The following is a 12,170-nucleotide window of genomic DNA, read 5'->3' as shown; positions in this document are numbered from 1 at the left end:
TGAAGTAAAATAAGATAGAATAAAGTAAAATTCAAAACAAAATTAAACCAAAATTTGCATTTTTTTTCTTTGCACACCCATACATTTATACTAATGCAAATAAAATTATGCTGGAATCAAACACAGCATTAGAGTTTTAGAGATTTAGGTTCAGTTTGAAAGGAATACAAATGCAAATATGTACAGTATAAATACATATAAAATAATATAAATACTGAGGTTAATAGTAATTTTAAAAATTTCAAAATGGACTTGAGTGTTGATTTCTCGAATTACAGATACCTCTTTGTCACGAGTGAAAGCGGAAGCCCTTAATTGTCACTAAACCAAAGTGCAGGTAGCTCCCTATAATTTTAAGTATTACTTATCCAAATTAATCAAGCAAAGCGCAAGAAGCATGATCTCAATCCAGCCGAAGCCCGAAGTGCTTCTGCTACCTCTTCCCGTCTTCTCTATCACTAGCGATGGAGTTTGATCGTTCTCCTTTCTGCTCAATAATCTGTTCAACAATTATCTCTCTTATCATCTTAAATCCAGTTTCGTTTCTAGTGTATTCACTCGATGGACCTGTTACAGACATATTCAAGCATCTGTATTTCGCAGATTTCTACCCCAGCACCAACCCCAGAATCCATCATGAAGTTAAGCTGTTGGGCAATGCGAAATTCTCCGACTCTAAGGGTTCCATCCAAATCCCTGATCCAATTCGAGCACTTGATCTCAGGCATCAAGCAGGACGAGCGATCTTCTCCTCTCCCATTCGCCTCTTCGATCCACCTACCCAGACTCCCGCTTCCTTCCAAACCACCTTCTCCATCCAGTTCGACACCACCCCTACGCCCCCCGCCCCAATTTCAACTTCCAACTATAGCGACGGAAGTCACGGTGGCAGCGGTCTCACGTTTATCATTGTCCCCGACGAGGTGACGGTCGGCCGACCCGGCCCGTGGCTGGGGATGCTGAACGACGCCTGCGACGACGACTACAAGGCCTTCGCCGTCGAATTCGACACCCGTCGAAATCTGGAGTTTGGCGATCCCAATGACAACCACGTGGGCATCAACCTCGGTAGCATCTTATCCAGCACAACCATCAACGCCTCCGATGTTGGGATTTATCTTAGAGACGGCTCCGTTCATCGGGCTTGGATTACATACGACGGTGAACGGAAATGGATCGACATCCGTCTCGGACCAGACGGTCAAGCTTACCCATCAACACCCATCTTTTCGGCGCCGCTCGATTTATCACCTTTCCTTAAAGAGTACATGTTCGTTGGCTTCTCTGCTTCCACCGGCAATCTCACTCAAATCCACAACGTGCTATCATGGAACTTCTCTTCTACTAGTCGAGCTGCACTTCGTTTTCCCTCCACCGAGACGTGCGAGACCAAGATCTTCCTCCAAGCCACGAAAGCCACCGAACCAGCTCACAGAAAACCGCCGAGCAGTTTCATGATCTTCGTCGCAGTTGTCGTTCTCTGCCTCGTGGTTTTGATCAATCTCTACTACAACGGCAAGCGTAGAAAAGAGAAATCAACGCTCGTCATTCTTCCCGACAAAAAGCAACGGCCGAGACCACCCAATAAACCCCGTCGGTTCTCCATCGCCGAGCTTTCTTCGGCGACTCGGTGTTTCAGTGAGGCGGAGGTACTGGGAAGCGACACGGGAGGTATCTTCTACAGAGGAATGCTGCATAACGGTTGTCACGTGGCGGTGAAGCGGTTCTCAACTCGTTTCCTGAACTCGACAGGCGCGGATCGTCGGCGAATTCTTAAAGAAATCGGTGTAATTAGCCGAGTTCGTAACCCAAACTTGGTACCCGTGAGGGGGTGGTGCTGCGATAAGCGCGAAACTATGGTTGTGTACGATTACATGTCCAATGGAAGTCTGGACAGATGGCTATTTGGAGTTGGAGTCCTTCCATGGAGTCGACGATTCAAGGTCGTGAAGGACGTCGCCGAAGCGTTAAGCTTCCTCCACTCGAAGAAACTCGCACACAAGAACGTGAAGACAAGCAGCGTTTTCCTGGACGTCAGCTTTCGAGCGGTTCTAGGAGATTTCGGGTTCATCTTGGGGGCGCCCGCCGTGTCGAGCCGTGATGTGGCTCAGAAAGCGGATGTATTTGGATTCGGGATCGTGGCGCTGGAAATCGTGGCGGGGAGTAAGAATTCGGACGAAGAAGGGGAAGAGCTGTTGGATTTTGCATGGAGGATGCATGAGAGAGAGGAGAAGGGGAAGGTGGTGGATAGGAGGATGGGATTGGTTTATAACCCGGAACAAGCTTTTCGGGTGGTGGAGATAGGTTTGCTGTGCACAATGAACGAGGGAAGTGGACGGCCGACGATGGAAGAGGTGGTGGAGATGCTGAATATGGAGAGGTCCATTCCCCAGTTGCCGGCGAGACGACCCGTTGCCTTGTTTCCTTACAATAGTGCCACTGATCTGTGCAGTGGTTATTCCTGTGCACCTTTCAGGTGAATAAAACCAGAAGGAAATAATCGAAGTGGTTAAGTGGGAGATATGTGTTACAGAGCAAACAGCTGTGAGGACAATCGGATTTGCAGCAGGTCATGGACCTCATGGCTTTGGGGTTTGAGACAGAGTCCAGTGTAATGCACCTGAACCAGCCAAACTTGTCTGCTCTCTCTCTCCAATTTATTAATGTTTTTATAATTTATTCATATAGAGTAGAGCTAGGCAGCTAGAGCAGAGTAAGGCTGCATATTTGTACCAATTTATGATTCAATTGCTACTTTCAATTCAATCCAAAGCGTCACTCCTCTTAATCATCAAAATTTCAAAACGGATCCTTAATTGTCCAGTGACAACAATCACCTGAGGCTGAGGAAACAGTACTGTTAGCCATGGTTTGCCAACTTCTTCCTTGAATCCATCAAATTGGTTTGATATCTAGGAAATGAGATTAGTTTTATTTTAGAAATTCTTTGTTTTAATATCTAGGAAATCGGATTAAGTAATTTCCAATTTTGACTAATAAATCGATCACATTTTCTTTATCCAGTTATGGTAAAATGGACTTAAAACGAATCATTCCTCTGCATGACCCTTTCTTTCTTTAATTTTCTGTAGATGTTTCATTAATGAATGATCTTAATCTCTGCGTGTGGACAAGTACATAATTTGCTTGTTGGCCTGTATGGACGATGGAATATTACCATACTACTTTGGTGGAATTTGATAAAACTGAAATCTAACATTTGAAAAAGTGAGACATCTCTTTTTTATCATCTGAATAAAGCAAAAATATGTCTTTCTTTCAAAGCCACTGCGGTATTGAAAAATAAAAGAGGGCATTTTAATTATTATGAACCATTTGAAAAAAATGGACCATCACTTACAAAATTAGATTTTTTTTATAATTTTTCAAAAGTATTGCCTTGGAAAATCGAAAATCAATTTTTTTTTTAATTTCATACTCCCCGGTTGAAAGTAATCAAATGTGACCTAATTAAACTAGAGAAAGGGTAATGTTTGACTGGTTATAAACACCTTGTCTGTATTTTTACAAGTAAATCAAGGTCTTGGTTCAACCGAACCAAAATTTATTTAATTGGCATAGAGTCATTTAGATGGCAATATTAGACCTTTGGAATAAGCAAAGAAATATTAATGTTCATTCTTTCTCGTAAAGCACCTCAGTTATATGTTTTTTTGGCCTTTTTATATAGTTCAGTCTATTTTTTATGGTGCGCAATCCGGTCGGTTTTAATTGTCAACGATCTTGCCTCTGAACTGAATTGTAGGGAACCTGAAATGGAGAAGATGAGGAAGCTCCGGGGGGAACCCGGTGTAAAGGCTCTGAAGCTCAAGTTAGAATCCTTCAAAGGCAAGATAAAACCAGATAGCGCAAAATTTGCATACCATGTTCTTGGGGGGTAGAGAGCCTTTTATAACCACCTCACGCACTCACTCCTAAGCTTCTGTCAGGTTGGGTATGATTACTTCCGTGCTTCCTCCAGTTCAGGTGTCATCACCTCTGTTGGGGCAGAACCGCCACTGCTCTTTTTGTCGGAGCTGGCTCTGTAACTGGAGATGGCGGTGGCAGGTGGCCGTTGAAGTGCAGCTGTCAAGCGTCAGATCCCAAGTCAATCAGGTGCGCCGCCCCTGGATACGGACTCCTTCGGTGTCAGGTACGGTGTGGTCTATCTAGTTTGGCGTCCTAGAGAGGAAGTGCTGGAGTGGTGTGCGAGGTGAATTCTTGAGTTCGAATAGGGAGAGTCCCGAACTGCCATGAGGCGGGCCAGTTCGGGTCACTGCTTTCTGTGGCTCAGGGCCTAAGGGAGAGTTCGGGCTCCTCGTAGGGAGTTCGAGCTCTTAGTAGGGAGGTTGGGCTCCTCGTAGGGAGTTCGGGCTCCTCGAAGGGAGTTCGGACTCCTCGAAGGGAGTTCAGACTACTGGTTTCTTCCCTTTGGTGCTTGCGCCCTGGGTACGCTGCTTTAAGTGTCGAGCTATTTGTTTGTGCCACGTGGAGTGATTGCGAGGTCGGGCCAAATCTTCCTTCATCAATTGCCCCCCACTCCTCGCGCTAAGGGTCTCGCCCTGGCGTGGGGAGTTCGCAAGGGGTCAGGTAGATTTGCCCTGTACTTTGAATCTTGGTTCTGATGGCGCGAGGTGCGTTGTCAGGATTCCTTGGGTTTCTTTGAGCGCCCAAAAGGCAGGAAACGTGCCGACCTGCCTAAACGCTGATAGATGCGACGGCGCACACTTTATTTCAAAATTTCAAAAAAGCGCACCACTTGGGAGGCGCGATAGCAGGCGTCGTTTCAAATTTGAAAAAACGTGCAGCTGCCGCTTTTATTGAGGAGACGGGCGCTGGCGTTCCGTCAATTTCGAAAAGACGTGCGCCGGCGCTCAATCAGTTTCAGGAAGATGTGCGCCGGCACTCTGTCAATTTCAGAAAGACGTGCGTCAATCACGTCTCGGTCTCAGGGGACGTGCGGTTGTGGGCCGTCGGATTGGCTTTGATCTAAGCCATCGCTTTTCGATCACTATGAATATAAATAGCGGGGGGGGACCCCAGTCGCTGTCACTTCTGTATTTCTCTCGAGCTCGCGCCTGAGTTTCAGCTCGCATCCAGTTCGCGTCCAGGTTTTTTCAGTTCGCGTTCAAGGTCTTTTGCTCGTCCGAGCTCCTGTGGTCTACAGCCTTTTTCCGGGTGAGTACTTTCCTGCAATCCATCTTACTCCCCAATGTCTAGCTTGGATAGCTCAGATAGTCCTTCCAGCAGGTCTGATGCAGGTTCTACGAACCGAGTTGCATCCCCTGATAGCCCTAGCGAGCCGGAGGTAGAGCTCGAGGAAGAGTTCGAACTTGTAGGCCGAGGCGCTTCGGGTAGTTCGGCGTCTACCTCTCGTCGGGGTCGGATGTTAGACAAGTTTGGCCCTTTGACCATGACGCCCGAGGGGCTCCAATCCCTCATTACCCACTATAACTTGCCCGGGGAGTATGCTTATTTCATACCTTCGGGTAGCTTTCCTTGGGAACACGGTCCTGATGAGACCGTGATATTCCGGGAGCAGCTCGCCGCGGGGCTGCGATTGCCCTTCCATCCCCTCCTCGTCGAAGTCTTGAACCACTTCGGCATGACGGTTGGCCAGCTTCACCCGAACTCCATTCGAAATTTGGTGGGGACAATCTCCTTATTTTGCGAAGAGAGCTTTCCTTTGGACTTGGAGATTTTTTCTTCAACCTTGATGCTTAAGAAGCAAACGGGTCCCCTCCCCGGGCGTAGGCGGGCATACTACCTGTCTCCTCGCCCGGGCTTTAAGCTTTTACTTGAACTCCCCAACAAGGTCCCAGCATGGAAGCGGGACTATTTCGGGGTGCGAAGTGTGCTGGGGTGGCCATTTCAGACCGAGTGGGGGATGGCCGCTCCTGACTCCGGGGTCACGCTTGACAAAGAGACAGCGAAGGGCCTCCGGCAATGGGCGCGACTTGGGCTGAGGTGTCAACAGTATCTGACGGAGGTCAAGCTCATTGCGGCCGGCCTGAGCTCGGGTAGGTTCTTCACTTAGAGATTCTGTCTTGCTGTCTTTCTTGCTTTTTACTGATGGCGAACTTCTTTTCGCAGGTGTGATGGACTCTCGAGGGTCCCATGGTGGGCACTTGTTCCAAAGCATGAAGAGGAGAAAGTGGGTTGCCAAGCGAACTCGCGCCGAGATGCCCCGGGATGCGGAGCCCGAGGTGCCGGCCTATCCATCAGAAGATCTGCCCAGGGAGCCCGAGATGGCTTCTCCAATGCAGGAGCTGGCAGGGGTCCCTTATGTTGAGACTACTTACACAGGGGCTCCTACATAGTACGGTGCTCCTGCTAACTCCAGGTCTGCTCATACGCGAACTGGGCCCTCAGGCTCGGGGGATTTCAGGAGTGTGCTATCGCCGACCCATGCTCTTCAAAAGAGTAAGGAGGCCATTTTCCCTGAGGAGGTCGCGGCGTGGACTGATCTCCCTCTGCATCAAGTGGCCTGTCGTGTCGTTACCCTTTCGTTTTGTTGGTTCTTTTGATCACTCGGTTCTTTTTGGTAGGTGAATTCTTCTATTCACGCCTTGGCGGCTCAGGTGGAGAGGAGCTCGAGGCAGGCGTGAGCTGCTAAAGAGGCTCGTCGCGCTGCCGAGGAGGCTGCTCGTTTTTCACGGATCAAGCAGGCAAGGTCTCGAAGAGATGCCAAGGCCATGGGAGTGGTGGTGAAGCACATGGCAGACTTGAGGCTGGATCTGCAGCATCAGGTTGAGTACCTTCAGGAGGACATCAAGGAGAGGACGCAGATCTTTTCTCAAGGTATCGAAGATGCCAAGAAGAAGGCTGTCGATGAGTACATTGCTTCGCCGGGCTTTGATGATTTGATGGTGGATTCATACAGGAGGGGTTTTAAACTAAGCCGGTGGATGATCTGGAATACGTACCCCGAGCTCGATATTTACGCCATATCCACTTCGCACATAACTCAGGAGATGGCCAATGCTGCTGACGGTGAGCCAGACTCCGAGGGCGAGGCGGGGCCTTCGGGTATTGTTGAACTGCCTTCTGATAATGAAGAAATAGCTCCGGGCTTGTAAATTTTTTTTTTAAATGTACTACCTTACTTTTGAAATGGAATGACTCTTTTGGTTAAGTGTTGGTTGTTCTTTCTCCCGAATTGAGCATATTTGCCGAACTAATCATACGTCGAGCTGCCGCACTCGCGCGGCCTATTTTGGTGGTGATTTTATCCACTTTTCTTGGCGGTCTATAGGTAGTATCGCCTTAGGTTGACGATGTTCCATGCGCAGGGTACTTGCTTACCCACTAAGGTTTCAAGCTCGTATGCCCCCCCCCCCCCCCCCCCCCCCGAGTTCTTTTTCTACTCTGTAGGGTCCTTCCCAATTTGGTTCGAGTTTGCCCATGCTGGGTTCGGGTACCATGATCTTACGGAGAACCAAGTCGCCGACGCGGAAGCTCCTCTTCTTTACTCTGGCGTTATAGTACCGAGCTACCTTTTGCTGGTAGGCCACAGTTCGGATGTGCGCGAGGTCTCTTAGCTCATCCAGTAGGTCGAGGTTGGTGCATAACTCGTTTCCGTTTGTCTGCTCGTCGTATGCTTCTAGTCGTAGTGTAGGTACTTCGATTTCCGCCGGGATTATCGCTTCGGTGTTGTAGGTGAGGTTAAAGGGGGTCTCTCCCGTAGCGGTTTTTTCCGTGGAGGATGGCTCGATCTAGTCGTGCTTTCAGTCCGTGGAGGATGGCTCTATTCATTACTTCTGTCTGACCGTTTGCCTGTGGGTGTGCGACCGACGTGAAGTTCTGACGAATTCCCATATTTTGGCACCATTCTTGGAACTTGATATCCTCGAACTGTTTGCCGTTGTCGGAGATCAGTACCCGAGGTAGCCCGAAGCGACATACTATGTTCTTCCAAAAGAAGTTCTGTATGTTTCGGGTTGTAACTGTTGCCAGAGGTTCAGCTTCTATCCACTTTTTGAAGTAATCTACTGCCACCACTAGGAACTTTCTCCCACCTGTTGCTGGCGGGAATGGCCCCAGAAGGTCGATGCCCCATTGTGCAAAGGGCCATGGACTGGTGAGGTACTTGAGGTCGGCAGTAGGCTGATGGTGGATATTGGCATGCTTCTGACACTTGTCGCATTTTCTGACGAGCTCGACGGCTTCGGCCTTCATCGTTGGCCAATAGTATCCTTGTCGAAGTGCCTTTTGAGCGAGGGCTCTGCCCCCCAGGTGTCCGTCGCACAGACCTTCATGAGTGTCGCGGAGTACGAGCTCGGCTTCGACAGGTCGCAAGCAACACAAGTAGGGGAGCGTGTAGGATCGTCGGTACAACCGTTCGTCTATTATGACGTATTTGGCTGCCTGGCGCTGCACCCTCTTGGTTGCATTGCGGTCCGTAGGGAGGGTTCCATCTTGCAGGAAGCTCACGAGTGGGTCGATCCAGCTCGGCTCTGCTTCAAGGACGGGAGCGACCTCTTCTGCCCCATCGAGAATGCTGGGCCGAGGTAAGTCCTCTATGTACACAGTTCTCATGGCGTTGTGACTCGTGCTGGCTAACCGGGACAGGGCATCGGCCTCAGTGTTCTTTGACCTCGGAATTTGCCTGATGAAGTGTGGCTGGAAGTTGAGCAGAGCCTCCTTTACTTTTGCCAAGTATGCAATCATAGTGAGCTCGCGTGCTTCGTACTCGCCTGTAACTTGGTTGACCACGAGCTGGGAATCACTGCAGATAACTATGTGCTTTGCTCCGACCTTGTGCGCTAGGTTCAGCCCGGCTATCAGTGCCTCATACTCCGCCTCGTTTTTGGATGCCGCGAACTCAAAGCGTAGTGCGTATTCGAATTTTGTTCCGCTCGGGCCGCGTAGCACTATTCCAGCCCCACTGCCCTGCTGGTTCGAGGAGCCATCTACGTGAAGGATCTAGGGCTTCTCATCCCAGTTCGCGTTTGGCCTAACCAGGAGAGATGCTACACTGGCTGCTACTTCACGGGGTTCAAACTCTATTGGCTTGGGAGCTCCGAGCTCGCCCGAACTAGGGATCTCGGGCTCGACCGGCTCAGGGGCTTTGAGGCTAAACGTGCACTCGGCGATAAAATCTACCAAGGCTTGGGCCTTAATAGCAGTTCTTGGCTTGTACTGGAGGTCGTACTCGCTGAGTTCGATGGCCCATTTCGTCAGTCGACCGGAAACCTCGGGTTTGAGTAAAACTTGCCTCAGAGGTTTGTTAGTCAGGACAATGACAGTGTGAGCCTGGAAGTACGGGTGGAGTTTCCGAGCTACTATCACCAGTGCGTATGCTAGCTTTTCTATCTGCGGGTACCTTGTCTCTGCTCCCTACAAAATTTTACTAACATAATAGATGGGTCGCTGGACCCGGTCTGCTTCTTTTATTAGTACCGAACTGACCACCTCGTCGCTTGCCAAGAGGTATAGTTCTAAGACCTCGCCCTCCTCGGGCCGGGCTAAAGTTGGCACACTAGCGAGGTAACTTTTTAGCTCGTCAAACGCAAGCTGGCACTCTTGGATCAATTCGAATCCTTTGCCTTTGATTGCTTTGAAGAAGGGTACGATCTTGCCTCTGAACTGAATTGCAGGGAACTTGAAATGGAGAAGATGAGGAAGCTCCGGGGGGAACCCGGTGTAAAGGCTCCGAAACTCAAGTTAGAATCCTTCAAAGGCAAGATAAAGCCAGATAGTGCAAAGTTTGCATACCATGTTCTTGGGGGGTAGAGAGCCTTTTATAACCACCTCGCGCACTCACTCCTAAGCTTCTATCAGGTCGGGTATGATTACTTCTGTGCTTCTGCCAATTCGGGTGTCCTCACCTCTGTTGGGGCAGAACCGCCACTGCTCTTTTTGTCGGAGCCGTCTCTATAACTGGAGATGGCGGTGGCAGGTGGTCGTTGAAATGCGGCTGTCAAGCGTCAGATCCCAAGTCAGTCAGGTGCGCCGCCCCTGGATACGGACTCCTTCGGTGTCAGGTACGGTGTGGTCTGTCTAGTTCGGCGTCCTGGAGGCGAAGTGCTGGAGTGGTGTGCGAGGTGAAGTTTTGAGTTCGGATAGGGGAGAGTCCCGAACTGCCATGAGGCGGGCCAGTTCGGGTCACTACTTTGTGTGACTCGGGGCCTAAGGGAGAGTCTGGGCTCCTCGTAGGGAGTTTGAGCTCTTAGTAGGGAGGTCGGGCTCCTCATAGGGAGTTCGGGCTCCTCGAAGGGAGTTCGGACTCGTCGAAGGGAGTTCGGACTGCTGGTTTCTTCCCTTTGGTGCTTGCGCCCTGGGTACACTACTTTAAGTGCTGAGCTATTTGTTTTTGCCACATGGAGTGATTGCGAGGTCGGGCCAAATCTTCCTTCATCAATTTTTAAATTCATAAATTAATTCTTCAAATGTATTTAATTTTCAAATAGAATCTGAGCAGGCATAGAAGAGAAGCGAGTGAGGTCTTTTCATGTTTCTCACATAGATTGTGTTGGAGGCTCTGTTCACATCTGCGCCTCAAAAGGAGGTGCCCCGTAACGTTCAACAGCACATTTTCCGTCGTGTATTAGGAACATCTCTCGAATCTCGATCATAGTACCAAAATCGATAATATCATTATGGAGAGATGTTTTTAATAGACGGCGGGATATGCTGTGGGACGTTATGGGGCGCAGATCTGAATTCAATAATACCACCTCACGTCACCAATCAAGAATATACAGACCCCATGTGATTGGCTGACATGGGGCGTTATTGCGTTGTGGGTGGGTTGCCTGGATCCTATTGCGTTGTTGAGGGGGGACTGGAGAGACTACTGAGGATCAGGAATCACGACGCTTGGTATAATATTAATATATAGGGTAAAATACAAAAACCTCCCTTTAAACTTTTGGCAATCATAAAAATCTCTTTTATAGTTTTATTTTAGAAAAAACCTCCCCTAAATGTTTAAAGAATTTGACAAAAACCTCCCTTCCCTCAATGACCAAGACAAAAAACGTTAAATCCATTAATCATTTTTTTAAATACCTATTTTACCCCTATTAGCATGCTATCCCCTTTTCCTCTCCTGTCGATCTCTTTCTTTTTCAACTGGCCATACCTCCGAAACTCCATTTGTAGTCCTCCACTTTCAACATCCAAGCTTCAGGTCTGAACACAACATCTAGATTTCTACAGCCTTCCATCCCTTTACAGAGGCAAATGCTGAGGACTCTGGTGCTGGGGCAAAGAAGTATGTGCATGTGCGTAAATAGCAGAGAAATGGTTGGAAAATCCAAACAGTGCAAGGTTTGAGGAAGGAATTCAGTTACTTCAAAATACTCAAGGATCTAAAGAAGGAATTTTGCTGCAATGGTACTATTGTCCCAGACCCAAAGCTAGGCCAAGTTAATCAACTTCAAGGTGATCAATAGAAAAATGTATTGACATTCCTCGTTCGGGCCGGAATTGTAAAGAAGGAACATATCAAGATTCATGGTTTTTGAGCAGCAACAGACTAGTCCCTGCATTACCATACTTTATGCATGTCAGCAGAGAACTCCACTGTTCGAAGAGGAGGGACACAACATTGATTTCACCAATCCAAACCCATTATTTATCTCTCACATTTCTTCTCCTCCCTCATCGTTGTCCCTACACAGCATCGAACTGCCTCCACACAACCTAAATCTCCACCACAAATATAACACCACCATTGGAGCCACGGTGGTCGTCATTCTCAACCAAGTGTCATCTAAAGAAGAAGATAGGCCATCAAGTTTACACTCAGATCGATGGTAGGGTTGTTCACGGATCGGGTTGGGTCGGTTTATTGGCGTTTTTCCAACCGACCCGACCTGGTCAATTTACCTAGAAATGAAACCGAAACCGATCCAGTACTAAGTAAAACCGACCTGGTCGGTTTGAATCGGTTTGGGTCAATTTTGTGAATGATTCTCTCGTTGTGAACAGTAAATGATGCAAGTCTAAGAAAGCAAAGGCTGGATGCCTGGAAATTAAAAATGATTTGATGGATTAAAACTGATATTTTATATATCAGAAATTTTATATATAATATCTATATTTTTGAAATAAACCTGAAATATATATATATATATATTCCACAAATATATATATTAAAATAGAAATATATATATATATATATATTGTAAAACTGAAATATATCAGATATATATATAATATAT

At 48.0% G+C, this 12,170-nt stretch overlaps 1 protein-coding gene and 1 pseudogene across 1 annotated transcript; both read left to right on the top strand.

Moving 5' to 3' along the window:
• Positions 1-253: 253 nt before the first annotated feature.
• On the top strand, positions 254-2,766 carry LOC104593109 (L-type lectin-domain containing receptor kinase VIII.2-like). Its single transcript, XM_010252801.3, has one exon. It carries the CDS (start codon positions 465-467, stop codon positions 2,478-2,480), a length of 2,016 nt encoding a protein of 671 aa, XP_010251103.1. The 5' UTR covers positions 254-464; the 3' UTR covers positions 2,481-2,766.
• A 7,960-nt stretch (positions 2,767-10,726) lies between these two features.
• On the top strand, positions 10,727-11,602 carry LOC104595079 (protein translation factor SUI1 homolog pseudogene; annotated as a pseudogene).
• Positions 11,603-12,170: the final 568 nt, after the last annotated feature.

The sequence above is a fragment of the Nelumbo nucifera genome, chromosome 3 (assembly GCF_055504915.1).
Source record: "Nelumbo nucifera cultivar China Antique chromosome 3, China Antique-T2T, whole genome shotgun sequence".
NCBI classification, from domain to species: domain Eukaryota; kingdom Viridiplantae; phylum Streptophyta; class Magnoliopsida; order Proteales; family Nelumbonaceae; genus Nelumbo; species Nelumbo nucifera.
This window is presented reverse-complemented; position numbering and strand designations above follow the sequence as displayed.

Bases quoted from the DNA above. Each gene is read 5' to 3' on its own strand.
- LOC104593109 (XM_010252801.3), top strand. From the start codon at position 465: ATGGAGTTTGATCGTTCTCCTTTCTGCTCAATAATCTGTTCAACAATT.